Here is a 14863-nt window from a genome sequence, read left to right on the forward strand (position 1 = left end):
TACTAATATACATTCCTTTTTCTTTTGAAAGTTATCTCACTAAATTGCTCAGGTAAGCTTTAAATTCATGCAGCTGATCTTGAACTTGTGATGATCTTCTTGCCTTAGCCTCAGAGTAGCTGAGATTTTAAGTGTATACCATCAGGCTTGGTTTGTTTCTCTTTAATCCCAGCATTCAGGAGGCAGAGGCAGGCAGATTTCTTAAGTTCAAGGCCAGTCTGGTCTACAGAGAGTGTTCCAGGACAGCAGGACTACACAGAGGAAATCCTGTCTTTAAAAAAACTATATACATGTTTTGTGTGTGTGTGTGTGTGTGTGTGTGTGTGTGTGTGTGTGTGTGTGTTTTCATGCACTGGATGTACTTACTGGTGTGCACCACTCACTGTTCCCAACTTTTTACATGGTTGTTGCAACTCCCATTCATTTCTCCTGAGAACTTTGATAAAGACCTAGCTATGTTTAGGGAGGTCATGCTTTGACTTCATTGTAAAAAGAGAAATTGAGGTCACAATTATTTAGTCTTTAATTTTGCTAGAACAACTTTTTTTGAAGTAAGATGAATATATGAGAATGTTCTGTGAGAAAAATTGCATGATGAGTTTTAAACAGTGTAACAGGAGGCAATAGAAAATTGTTGGAGGAATACTACAAAGGAGATTTGCCAATGATGCTAAAGTTATGAGCTTATTTGATTTGTTGAAAATTTCCTAGTGTGAGAGATCTGTCAACAGTGAACAAGAATTATGAGGGTTTCTGAGAGTGATGTACCTAAAAACTGTTCAAGCCTATTTTTTACATATTTCCTAATACGTTTTAGTGGAGATAGACAAGTCAGTAAATGATAGAATTTCAAGTATTGTTATGTGCCATTAAGAAAGCAAAAGTAAAACTAGATGTGGTGTTTGCTTTAATCCCAGCACTTTGGAGGCAGAGGCAGAGGCAGAGGCAGAGGCAGAGGCAGACAGATCTCTGTAAGCTTAAGGCTAGGCTGATCATAGAGACTCTAAGACCAGCAGGCCTATCCAGTAAGAACCTTGACTTTAAAAGAAAAAGAAAAAGTAGCCAGCATTGTGGTTCATGAATTTGATCCCAACACTCAGGAGGTAGAGGCAGGTGGACCTCTGAATTTGAGGCTGCTAGAATACCTAGTAAATTCTAGGACAGTCAGGACTTGACTCATAGAGAGACCTGTCTCAAAAAACCAAACAACAACAGCAAAAACAAAGCAAAACAAAACAAAACAAAAAACACTCGAAACAAACAAAAAGCAAAAATAAGGGTCAGCAAGATAGGTCATCAAATAAAGGCACCTTCCACCAAGCCTGACATTGTATGAGATACCTGAGATCCATATAATGCAAGGAGAGAATGGAATCCTCCTGCCAGTTGTCTCTTGACTGCTATGTGTGTACACATGCACACACACACACACACACACACACACACACACACACACACACACACGCAGATTTAATAGAAAAGACAAAGAAAGCAAAGAAGAGATGTTGAGCATGATGCATGCAAAATACATACAAGTATGAAAATGTTACAGATCTTTAATATTATTAATATGCGATAATCATAATAACAAGGAGGAAGCAAGGTAAACCAGAAAATAATTTGTAGTGAAAGATGCTTACTTTTGGATAACTAGAGGTGGGCAAGTAAGAGGAACTATGGTACAGAAATAGTTGTATGAGGAAGATATGATAACAATTCCAAGGCTCTATATTGGAACCACACTAGGGAATGTTCAAGGAGCAATTTCTCTTCATCTTGTTCCTCTCATATCTTTGTAGTTGAACCTTTTCATTTGGACCATCATCTGCCCAGTAATGACATGGGCCTTATTATTAATTATAAAAGCTCAGTCATAGCTTAGGCTTGTTACTAACTAGCTTTTACAATTTAAATTAACCCATTTCTAGTAATCCACATATTGCCATGTGACTCATGGCTTTACCTGTCCTCCAGCATGTCTTGCTCCCTCTGCGTCTCCTGGCGACTCCTCCGAATCTACCCTTCTTCCCAGCATTCTCTCTGCCCTTAAAATCCTGCCTAGCTATCAGCCAGTCAGCTTTTTATTACAATGACAGCAACACATTTTCACAGAGTACAGAAGAATTATTTCGCAGCATATCTTCTTATAGCACCAACATAACTGGCCCCAAATAGCCTTCTTTGCTAACCTAGTACAAAGTTCTCAGTCCTCATCTTGCCTTTTTTCAGCATTTCCCAGTTTGAGTGCATTCAGGTTCTTGAAAGGTTTCCTTCATGCAGGATGGCCTCACCTCCTACTTGCTCTTCTCTGTTGGTTTCACTTCCTTTTAGTCCTCCAAACAGTAGAGAGCCAATACTGCGCTTCTCCTAATAGTTGGTTCAGGTTCCGTATCTATACATTTTGACTGAACATTGCTGCTCACAAGTTTATCTCCAGCCATGATTCCTTTCCTGAACTCTAGGTTTCTGCATCCAGTTGCATTTCTTCCAGATTTTTCCACATTCATGTTTTACCTTGCTTTAGTTACTACCACAAGCATACCCTTTCAAGACCTGTTCCAAGTACTACAGTTTTTAGGAAGCCTTACTCCTGACTCTGTCTCTCCCTCATCCCCTTACCCTCAAGGGCTGGTCTTGAGTTCTCAGGCATTCTATTTCAGAACCACTTACACTGTTGCAGACACTGAATTGATAAATCAAAAATTTGAGACTGGTACAAGGAGGAAAATAGGAGTTTTATATTTTACCATTAACTGAAATCTCTTACTGTAGTGAATTGGTAAAAATAAACCAAACAGGCAAAGCTGTTGCGGGGGGGGGGGGGGGGTCGCTCGCACACGCATGCACGCCCATGCGTGTGTTAGAAGTGTTAAGTTTTCCAGGCGGTGGTGGTGCACACCTTTAATCCCAGCACTGGGGAGGCAGAGGCCGATAGATCTCTGAATTCCTGCACAGGCTCCAAAACTACAGAAAAACCCTGTCTCGAAAAAATAAAACAGAAGAAGTGCTTAGCATAGGAATGAGTGAAAATGTTCAAGTGAGGATTTTTTTTCCTACCCTCCCCCCAAGTGGTTCTGGGGTATCATGAGAACCTACGGTAAGCCTTTTCATCTAACTGAATAACATTTGAAGAAATGAAGAATTTGCAAAAAAAGACAGTCCCTCAGATGGTAATCATAATTTCAGCACTATAGTATAGCACTGCTTTCTCTTGCCTCCCTTTCTCTGCACAGGTCAGGCCTACAGTAACAAGAGAGGACAGACCAAGCAGATCTTCCAGAGTCAGAGCTCCAGCAGAGCAGCCTGACTTGCATTGTCAATTCCTGAAACAATAGCAAAGGCAGATCCAAGTAGAGATGGCAGGCATCAGGTGTCTGAGCCTTACTTAGCCAGTAAGGAGAACATGAAGAAGGGTCAAATTTGGAAATTTATGGGTTGATGGGTGTAGGTTCAAGTAGTTTGAGGTGCAGAGATAATAATAGGAGTACTTGTGACTCATAAAAGGAAAATTGCCTGTTCAGGAAAGGTAGAGTGATAGGAGGAGAAGAAAAAAGGATGGAGGTGGGGATGGCAGGGTAGAAGGAAAAGCAAATCGGAGAGACTAGTTTTTTGGGTGCCTAGAAGAATCCAGTAGGAGAACTGACCACAAAAGAGTAGAGAAAAATGGATACATCAGAATCCTAGCAGATGGGCAGGGGAAGGGAATCAGTCACATTGGCGACAGCAATCCCAGTCTTCTGAATGGGATGCCTTCGTCTTTGCTAGGTTTTGTTGTTAATAAGCAATGCTATAGTGAGTAACCAGGCAAGGTCTAAAAAAAGAGCGTGAATAAGATAATATATTTGCTTCTAACTGCCCCTCCAATATGTGTGTATGCATTCCCAAGACATGTTCCCTTGAATAGTATTCTGGAATATTGATTGTTAGCAGGATACAACTTTTTAAGAACTGGAAAAAAAAAAAACAATTTTAAGTAATTGGAAGGACTGGACCTCCTTAGGAAATTTTTGATGAGTCCTTTTACAGAATTATGGTGTGAAATACTTCTATAGAAGCACTGTGGGAGGCTGATGCTGGCAGGAGCTGGTATGTAAAGGCCGAGGTCAGTGTGTGCTGGGTTCTTCAGGGGATGTGCTTAGCATACAGAGCAGGAAACTAAACAGAGCCAGCATTCTTGCTGAGAGTGTTCCTGTCCTCTGTGTGTGGTAAAGTTCAGGGATTGTTCCTGTTGCCTTGGTCCTCACAAGTTTGAATCTCAATAGTAGCTGTACCATAGTCCTGCTGCTTTATTCCTCCTCCTAAGGAAATGTATTATCTTAAATTTCAACAAAGTTTTTTTAAAATTTTTGAGATAATTTTATAGCAGAAGTTAAAAACAAAAATGGAGTTTTAGCAGAAAATAGATTATGCATTATAATTCCATACTCTTCTTGCTTGTGACAAAATATAAGGAATTTGTCCTATAGTTACAGTTTTGTCTGTATATTTTCTCCCATACAGGTATCCCCATTTGATAGCTTCAGGAAAAAAAAACCCATATCTCATGATGGTGTGAAATCATAAAAGGATAGACTTGGTCTTATCACTCATTTAAACTTTTGTTTGGGGAAAAGAAGATAGAATTATTTCTTTGTGGACATTTTTTTCTTTTCTTTTCTTTTCTTTTCTTTTCTTTTCTTTCCTTTCCTTTCCTTTCCTTTTCTTTTCTTTTCTTTTCTTTTTTTTGAGACAGGTCTTACTCTAGTCCAGTCTGGTCTAGAACTCACTGTGTCCAAGCTGGCCCTGAATTTAAAGTTTTCCCCCATCTCAGCTTCCCAAGTGTCAGGATTGTGGGCATACGGTACCAGGCCTGGCTTTTGTTACACATTTATTATATTGTATGTTACCAAGATGCTTATATAAGTTGAGAATTAAAATTAATAAAAACCTAAATAAACAACACTATTTGAAAGTGGTAGTGTTTTATATGTGTCTTCTATGCCATAGACACATATGTACTTATTCAATACTCATTGATATTTAAATGTTCAAACAAGCTTTCAGAATAAGAAAAAAAAATGAGGGCCTTGCCTCAGCCTCCTGAGTAGCTGCAATTTCAAGTTTGTGCCGCCATGCCCAGGCGTAGCATATTGATAGCACATACTTAAAGTTCTTAAATTTTTTTTATATGTTTGAATGCTTTGCCTACTTGTATGTATACCTTCCTACTTGTATGTACATACAAGTAGGTGGTACCTGTAGAAGTCAGAAGAGGAAGTTGGATCCCACAAATCTAGAGTTACCCACTATTTTGAGTTGCCATGTGGGTGTTGGGAACCAAACCCTGGTCATCTGGAAGAGCAACCAGGGCTATTAATCTCTTCAGCCGGTCATAACACTATTTCTTGATAGTATTTATTTGTTTATCTTTAGACAGGGGTTTCACTGTGTTGCTCTGGCCAGTCTGAGATTTACTATGTAAATCTTGAACTCAGATCTGCTCACTTTTTGCCTTCTTAGTGCAGAGATTAAAGGTGTGTGCCACTATACCTAACTGTCTTTATACTTAATGTTGAGAGACCACCTCCTATTTTTTAACCCTTTTTTAAATGGGTATGTGAGATGTGTATGCTTGTGTGTGTGAGAGTGCAAGAGTGTGTGTGCTTCAGCATGAGAGTCTCTGTTGTATCTTTGTTCACTGCTGGTCTTGAAGCTCCCCGGTACTCTGCTTCTGCTAGGAGCACTGGCCGGGATTAGACACTGCTACCTCGCCTGGCTTTCTTTCCATGGGTTCTTGGATTCACGTTCAGATCTTCACTCTAGCTTGTCAAGCACTTTATCTACTGAGCTGTATTCCAATCCCTGTTACCTTTTTTCCCTTTGAATATGCTCCACATTTCCCTTATCCCTCTATTGTTGAACACCTCTGTTGGCTCCACAGCTATTGTGCAGAGTGCTGCAATAGACATTGCTGTGCACATGTCTCTGTGGGGTGTCATCTTGGAGTGTTTAAGTGAATACCCCTGAGTGGTATAGTAGGGTTATATGGTGGAAGATTTTTAGTTTTTTTTCTTTTTTTTTTTTTTTTTTTTTTTTTTTTGGTTTTTCGAGACAGGGTTTCTCTGTGTAGCTTTGGAGCCTATCCTGGCACTCGCTCTGGAGACCAGCCTGGCCTCGAACTCACAGAGATCTGCCTGCCTAAAGGTTTGTGCCACCAACGTGGGCCAGATTTTTAGTTTTTTGAGGAGTCTCTATACTCATTTCCACAGTGGCTAGGCTACTTTGCATTCCTACCAGTAGGAAGTTTCCCTTTTGTTCACATTCTCCCCAGCATTTGTTATTTGTTTTCTTAATGATTGCCATTCGAACTGGAGTAAGATGGAATCTCATGAGTTTTTGTTGTTCTATTTCTAAGTTAATTTTTTTTTTCTTTTTAATTTGAGGCAGAATGTTACCATGTGCTCCTGACTGGCCTGGAATTTAGTGGGTAGATCAGAATGGTCCTCTGCCTCCAACTAGGACTAGGGGCCTGCACCACCATGCATGGCCTCAGTGAGTTTTATTTTTCATTTCTCTGATAGCTAATTTGCTAATTTCCTACAAAGGTTAATTTTTTAATATAACTTTCCCAACTTTTATAATGTTCAGTATGGATATACATGTTATTTTATATAATCATTCAGTTTCTAATGTAAAAAAATTAGATGTAGGGGCTAACAATTATGGATAAATAATATAAATAATGTAAATAAGAGTTAAATCTTCTCTACCAGCTTTTTTTTTTTTTTTTTTTTTTTTTTTTTTTTTTTTTTTTTTTTTTTTTTAGGCCTGTCCCATGTAGCCCAGACTGGTCTCAAACTCCCTGTGGAGCATAGATTGCCCTTGAACTCTTGATCCTTCTGTATCTACCTTCTAAATGTTAGGGTTATAGAAGTGTATCCCATACCTAAGAATTAAATCAGGTGGGAGGGGGAATTTGAGAAATTTCCAAACCAAGAATATTTTAAATTTAAGGTTGCTCTAGGTTGAAGACAGTCCCTGTTTGCTTGCTTGCTCATCTATTTATTTATTTAGTCTGAGAGGGAAAATTATAGCTAGAAATAAATTTTAAAATGCCATTCTTTGATTCTTGGTGTTATTTAATTCTTATTTGTTTGTTTGTTTGTTTGTTTGTTTGTTGTTGTTGTTATTTTTGTTTGAGACAGGGTTTCTCTGTGTAGCTTTGGAGCCTGTCCTGAAACTCTGTACGCCAGGCTAGCCTGGAATTCACAGAGATCTGCCTGTCTTTGCCTCCTGAGTGCTGGGAGTAACGGCATGTACCACCACTACCCTGCTCCTCGGTGTTATTTAACAGTTTCAGTAATGAGGAGAAGAGAAAGGGCATAGTAAACATTTTCAAGTGTGTCACATTAGAATAGTTGCTATGTTGGATCTTCATGGTGACTGGCATAGGTGTCAGGAAGATTTTCCTGCTGTTAAAGAAATAGTAAAGAAACTGTCACCAGTGACTCATTAAAAAGTGTAAGGTAAAAGCAATGAGATGGCTCAGCAAGTAAAGTTACTATGCAAGCCTGATAACTCTCAGTTCAGTCCCCAGAACCCATGTAATACACCTGCAATCCTACAATGGAGATAGGAGATAACTGTTCAGAAGCTTGGGGTCTAGTTAGGCCAGAGTATACAGGGAAACATTAGAAATACCAGAGACCCTGCCTCAAAAAGGTGAGAGGAAAGAACTAAAAAGTTATCCTCAGACTTCTATACATGTGTGCTCTTACACCACACACACAACAACAACAACAACAACAAGAATAGTAAAGAAAATATGGGTTAAGATATGAAACTAGAGTCTTAGTGGTAGTGGTTCAGAACCAAAGAAACACTAAACTTTCTCTTTTGTAATTTTTTTTTTCAAGACAGGATTTCTCTGTGTAGCCCTGGCTATTCTGGAACTCGCTGTGTAGACCAGGCTGTCCTTGGACTCAGAGATCTGCCTTCCTCTGCCTCCCAGTGCTGGAATTAAGGGTGAGCGCCACCACCATTGCCTGACTATATAATTTTTGTTTCTTGAGATAAGTTCTTAGTGTCTTTTATATTTAAAAAAAAATGTGTGTGCATGTAGGAGTCAGAGGACAACTTTCAGGAGTTGGTTCTGTCCTTCTGCCATGTGGTTCTAAGGATTGAACTCAGGTTGTCAGACTTAGCAGCAAGTACTTTTTCTTGGTAAACCGTCCCACCACTGTGTTCCAAGGCTGGCCCAGAAGTGGCCATGAAGCCCAAGTTAGCATTCAGCCTTCAGTCTTCTGCCTTAGCTTTCCAGAGCTGGGACTGCAGGCAAGTGTTGTTGTATCTGACTTTCAAAACCCTCATTTTAAACACAGAAGGTAATAGTTGGTTATAGCCTAAGAAATAGTATAAACCAAAAATACAGATTTGTTAACACCTAGTAAATACATGTATTTTTTTCTTTTATAATCTTTCCCTCTACCCAGGTCAGCAATAGTCCTGAACCTCTGAAGGCTGTAGAACAGGAGGTGAGAATGGTGATTCAGAACATTTTGCAGAAAGTAAACAGAAGAGATTAACTATTGGTTACTTTCTCAAACTGCTATCCTCCAGATATCACATGCTCAGTTTGGAAGACTATTGATGTTACTCTCTGAAATACAGAAGAAAATAATTTACAGTGGTTGCCAGGGCTTTTCTGTGACTATAATTTGCTCCTCCTTCAGAGTAAACATTTTGAAATGTAAAAAATGTAAGTGCATTCTGTGAAAAATTCAGTCTGCTTCCATTTATCCAACTCTGGGTAAGAAACTTTGAACACCATTATTTAGGGCAGGGGTATACATAGCTTGTATAGCCTTGGGAACAGCCCAGGTGCCATTTTTACCAAGGGCTACTTCCCCAGCTTAATCATTTTCTTGAGCTCTACTCAGGGCCCCATTCAACTTTGTTCCCAGAACAACTATAAAACAGTGTGCTATGTGTCCATGGTCTAGAGCACAGCTAACCCAGGTCCGTGGAGGCCCCCCAGTGAATCAGGTCTTCCTCTTGCAGAAATATCCTCAAGGTTATAGCATTCCTGCCTTTCCTTTAATTACCTGTGTCTGAAGTTTTGAATGTTCATGTTCCTTTGAGTCACAGACTTTTGTAGGAGTCTCATTGCACAGAACTTTTTTTTTTTTTTAATGCATATATACTCTCAGAGCCTTTTGTGCTGTAGAGTTGCGAACTAAAAGAGTATATCAGTTGTTTTCAAGGATAAGTTTTATTTGGTAAGAAAATAACATCAGCATAAAATTACAAGAAGATTTCATATGGACTAGTTCCTTGTTTACTTTCATCCATTTTGAAAGCTTTAAATCTGAAAAGCAGGCAGGCTGGGGAGATAGTGTGTGGGTATTTGTAATGACAGTGCTGGGAAGTAATAGGCGGACAGATCCATCCCTTGGGCTCTCTCACTGACCAGCTAGTCTAGTTTATTTGATGTGTGCCAGACCAGTGAGCCAAGCTGTCATCCTCACACATACACAAACACATGCTGCACACATACTTATACAGAGAATAAAAGGCTGGTAAAAGCTGTTTCCCCTCCCTCCGTCCCTCCCTTCTTCCCTCTCTCCTCCTCCTCCTCCTGTTTGTTTGTTCTTGTTTTTTGAGACAGGGTCTCTCTATGTAGCCCTGGCTATCCTAGAACTTGCTGTGTAGACCAGGCTGGATTGTCATTGCCGGTGCTGGGATTAAAGGTGTACACTACTATTCCCAGTTTAAGATTTATTTATTTATTTATTTATTTATTTATTTATTTATTTATTTATTTGGTTTTTCGAGACAGGGTTTCTCTGAGGACCAGACTGGCCTCGAACTCACACAGATCCATCTGCCTCTGCCTCCCAAGTGCTGGGATTAAGTCGTGCACCACCAACACCCGGCAAGATTTATTTATTTTTATTTTATATGATTTTGCCTATATGTATATCTGTTTAGTACATGTTGTGCCCATGGAGGCCATGGTACGTGTATTGGATCCCCTGGAACTAGAATTAGAGATAGCTATTGGCTGCCATGTGTGCTGGGAAGAATAGCTACTACTCTTAACTACTAGTCCATCTCTCTAGTTTCTAGACTTATTAGCATGATAAGAAAAACATCCAGTAGGAAATGTTACAGATATCAGATTGCTTTTTACCCCATTCTCCAAATGAAAACAAAAGTATTGACACAATTTTTTTTAACTTCATAATAAAAACAACATAACATTTACTTTTTTTTGGTTTTTTGTTTTGTTTTGGTTTGGTTTTGGGTTTTTTGGGTTTTTTGTTTGTTGGTTTGTTTTTTGTTTTTTTAAGACAGTTTCTCTGTATTGTTTTAGAGCCTGTCCTGGAACTAGCTCTGTAGACCAGGCTGGCCTCGAACTCACAGAGATCTGCCTGCCTCTGCCTCCGAAGTGCTGGGATTAAAGGCGTGCGCCGCCAATGCCCAGCAACATTTACTTTATATATGTGTGTATTTATTTATTTTGGGGATAAAGTCTCATTGTGTAGCCTTTGCTGGTCTGGAACTTGCTATGTAGATCAAGTTGGCCTCAAAATCAAGGATATCTGCCTGCTTTGTTTTTTGTTTTGTTTTGTTTTTCCTTTTTTTTTTCTTTTTGATTTTCAAGACAGGTTTCTCTGTTAGCCTTACTGTTCTTGGCTGTTCTGGAACTTGATCTTAGACCAGACTGGCCTTGAATTCACAGAGATCAATCTGCCTCTGCCTCCTGAGTGCTGGGGTTAAAGATGTGTGCCACTCCTGCCCGGCTTTTGTTTTGTTTTGTTTTGTTTTGTTGTTGTTTTTTGTTTGTTTTAAGGCAAGATTTCTTTATAGCTCAAACTGATCTTAAGATCATTATCCTTCTGCTCTAGCTTTCTAGTACTGGGATTAGAAGTATAAGACACCATCCCAACTCCCATATTTAAGTTTGTGATTTTGTGTGTATTGTTAAGTATGTTCATATTAATATAAAACAACTCAGAACTTTGTCTTGCCAATCTAAAACTCTAGGCTTGGACAAGGTAGTTTCTACCTGTAATCCCAGTACTCTGTGAAGCAGAGGCAGAGTCAGGAGGCTCTCCATTGCATCAAACCATTGTATTATTGGCTTCTTGTCAAAGTGCTTTTTTGCTTTTCTTAGGAACTTTGTCATCACTGTCTGGAAGGCCAAGGAAAATGGCCTCCTTTGAAAATGTTCCCCCTCAGATTTAAAGCAAAGGTCTCCTCGGTGCTCATAATGTATCCCTGAGATCCAGCTGACAGAAGTAGAGCCCACACAGTGAGCTATTTTAGAGTGTAAGATATTTTTATGTGGCGAAAGTATGCAGTGGAAGTTACAGCTAGCTCTCAGGTTATTGGGTAGCCCAGGGCAACTCTGACGTGTTCCATGTTCTTCTTCGGAGGGTTTAACTCACCACTCTCCTGGATCCTGAAAAGTCTTGCTTATTTCTCAGGTTTGGCTCTTATCTGTTTTTTTGATTTTATGCTTTCAGGTGCACAAATGTATTCAGGAGCTGGATTTTTGCCAAACTGTTTATATTGTGAATTTTTTAATTACTAGATAGAAATATCTTAAGGTAAAAATAACCAGACATTGGGAGTCAAGGAATTGTAGCTAGAATGATAAGAGGGAAAAAAACAAATAGCCACTGTTTTTAACCTTGATTTCGGTGTTGCTGGGAATTGATTTGAAAACATTATGCACCTTAGATAATCACTCTACCACCAAACTACACCCCAGCTCTACAACACAGGGGTCTCCCTCTCCTTTCCCCTATTCTCTCTGTCTACCCTCTCTTAAAGGTATGTGGCTCAGGCTAGTCTTGAACTTAAAACAATCCTTTTACCTCTGTCTCCTGGATGCCATGATTATAGGCATGAGTCACTATGCTTGGATGCTACAACACAGGTTTTTGTTTTTTGTTTCTCTGTGTAACAGCCCTGACTGTCATGCAATTCCCTTTGTAGACCAGGCTGGCCTTAAACTCACAGAGATCCACCTGCCTCTGCCTCCCAAGTGCTGATATTAAAGGCATTCACCACCACTACCCAGCCTTACGATGCAGTTTTCACGTGCAACATAGTGCACAGTATTTTGTTGTATAGATTTACTAAAAATAGATGAATTTCTCTTATTTTGGTGCTCTCAAACAATGTGTGTGGTGCTAGGGATTAAACCTAGGGTCCCATGTGTTAGGTAAGCACTGGTATACACACCCCACAATTTCAATCTTTTATTTTCAAATTGTCTATCTATAAAAATCTCATGTTTGTCTTTTAAAAAAAAACTTTTTTCTTTTTAAAAAGATCAGTTGTATAGCCAGGCAGTTGTAGCACATGCCTTTAATTCCAGAACTAAGGAGGCAGAGGCAAGTGGATCTCTGAGTTCGAGGCCAGCTGGTCTACAAGGTGAGTTCCAGGATAGCTAGAACTATTACACAGAGAAGCCCTGTCTCAGAAAAAAAGGAAGGAAGGAAGGAAGGAAGGAAGGAAGGAAGGAAGGAAGGAAGGAAGGAAGGAAGAGCAACAACAAAAAACCCAGTTATTTCTAGATAGTCTAGTATCACTGATGCTTTCTTTGTTTTTTGATTTTTGTTTTTTTAAATACAACTTTGGGCAAATTTATTTCTTAATGTATATTTGAGGTATTTTAGAATAAATTAATTGCTTTAAAATTTTCTTCTTAATTGGTTTTATTTATAGGATGAACTTTCTGATATTAGTCAAGGTGGATCTAAAGCTACTACTCCAGCTTCAACAGCAAATTCAGATGTGTCAGCAATTCCTCCTGATACTCCCTCAAAGGAAGATAATGAAGGACTTGTAAAAGGCACAGATACACCAAATAAACCAGAGATAAGCAAACACATAGAAGTACAGGTTGGCCAAGAGACTAGGAATGTATCTACAGGTAAGTGACTCTAAGTTCTTAATAGCAAAATACTCAGTCAGCTTTCATAATACAAGTATGAGAAAATACATCTTAGAGGTATTACCTGCTCTAAATATATAAAATAAATAATTTCTTATGTTCAGTTGTAAATAAGTTTAAAAGAAGTAATGCTTACACCAAGTTTTGGAGAGAAAAATGTTAGTGCTAAGAAGAGAGCTTAAAAATAGTAAGGTGGGCTGGAGAGATGGCTCAGAGGTTAAGAGCACTGGCTGCTCTTCCAGAGGTCCTGAGTTCAATTCCCAGCAACCACATGGTGACTCACAACCATTTGTAATGAGATCTGGTGCCCTCTTCCGGCCTGCAGGCATACATGCAGGCAGAACATTGTATGCATAATAAATAAAATCTTTAAAAAAATAGTAAGGTACCATTTCCTGTCCTCTACCTTAATATGATAGTCTATTGTGTTTCATCCCCTTAAATAGGTTTGTTTGCTTATGATAGAGTCTCACTATGTTGTAGCTTTGAACTAAGTGTTCCTCATGCCTTAGCTTCTGAATATCTGGGACTACAGGCATGTGTAAATCATGCCAATACCACCACCCCATTTATTTATTGTTTGTTTGTCTGTTTTGCTTTTTTGAGATAGTATAATGTAGCCTAGGCTGGCCTCAAGCTCACTGTATGGCCAGGCGTGACCTTCATTCAGCTCCTGAACTTCCTGTCTCTACTTCCCTTGTGCTGAGATTACAGTCATGAACCACTATCTTGGGCAGTTGGCATCCCCCTCAAATAAGAATGGTATCAGTCCCTATGATATGTTGTACTGTGTGTCTCAGAACTACAGATGAAAACACTAGTTTTGGTTATTACTAGCTCTGCAGATATACTGTTAACTCAGTATATTGTCTAACCTCATGATTCCTAGAGTACAGTTTTCAAAAATGGCCATTCACTAGTTATATTTAAAACCATAAAGGCAAGAGAATATATGCATTTATTTCATTATATTCTACCTTTAGACTCTGTTGAAAATGAAGAGAAATCAGAAGTTCAAGCAATCATTGAATCCACTCCTGAATTGGATATGGACAAAGACCTCAGTGGATATAAAGGTTCAAGGTACTAAAATGTCACATTCCATGATTGTCTTTCTTTCTTCTTTCTTTTTTTTTTTTTTTTTTCATTTTGATTAGCATTCTGTTTTTTTGCTTGTTTGGTTATTTGTTTGTTTGGTTTTGTTTTATTTTGGTTTGATTCTTTTGAGACACAGTTTCTCTTCGTAGCTTTGGAGCCTGTCCTGGAATTCACTCTGTAGACCAGTCTGGACTCGAACTCACAGAGATCTGCCTGCCTCTGCCTCCCAAGTGCTGGTATTAAATAAAGGCAAGTGCCACCACTGCCCAGCCTGATTAGCATTCTGATCTTGTTTCTGACTAAACAAGATCAGTTCATATTGTGCTAAAGAAATATTGGTACTGTAAAATTGTTTCTGCCTTTGAAGCTGCATATTATTTGTGTTTTTTATTTTGGGGGACATCCATCTGGCAGAATTAGGAATTAAGACACAATTAGGATGATGTATTTGTCTGTGTTGCTGCAAAAATAAATAATACTGATTCATATATGAAGAACATTTATCTTCTCATAATTCTCAAGCTAGGAAGTTCAAGGAACCAGCCCTGCTGGTTCAGTTGTCCAGTGTGGGCTACTGTCTGTTTTCAGGATGATGTCTTCTTGCTGGATCCCTTGGAGGAGAGGATGTGTGGTATTCTTTCATGGTACAAGGCAGAAGAACAGACTAAATGTTGTATGTGAAGTGTCTCTTCCAAGGGACCTTACGTCAGTCTCACTAGAGAGAAGCCCTGTGGCCTAATTACCCCCTTAAAGCCCCTCTCTTAATAGCACTGGTGTTACCTAGTTCTGGAGGAGACATATCACACAATAGCAGAT

At 39.1% G+C, this 14863-nt stretch overlaps 1 protein-coding gene across 5 annotated transcripts in view; it reads left to right on the forward strand.

Annotated features, from left to right (window-relative positions):
* Spag9 (sperm associated antigen 9) overlaps positions 1-14863 on the forward strand; it is a 127182-nt gene that overhangs the window by 54345 nt on the left and 57974 nt on the right. For 3 of the 5 annotated variants that reach the window (XM_027424322.2, XM_027424323.1, XM_035448078.1), the window contains 3 exons: positions 8472-8513; positions 12721-12928; positions 13933-14032. In XM_027424322.2, coding sequence (XP_027280123.1) covers positions 8472-8513; positions 12721-12928; positions 13933-14032 — 350 coding nt within the window. The remainder of the gene's footprint in view (positions 1-8471; positions 8514-12720; positions 12929-13932; positions 14033-14863) is intronic. The other 2 variants (XM_027424324.1, XM_027424325.1) reach the window with 1 other exon arrangement.

This window comes from Cricetulus griseus, chromosome 7 (assembly GCF_003668045.3).
Source record: "Cricetulus griseus strain 17A/GY chromosome 7, alternate assembly CriGri-PICRH-1.0, whole genome shotgun sequence".
Taxonomy (NCBI): domain Eukaryota; kingdom Metazoa; phylum Chordata; class Mammalia; order Rodentia; family Cricetidae; genus Cricetulus; species Cricetulus griseus.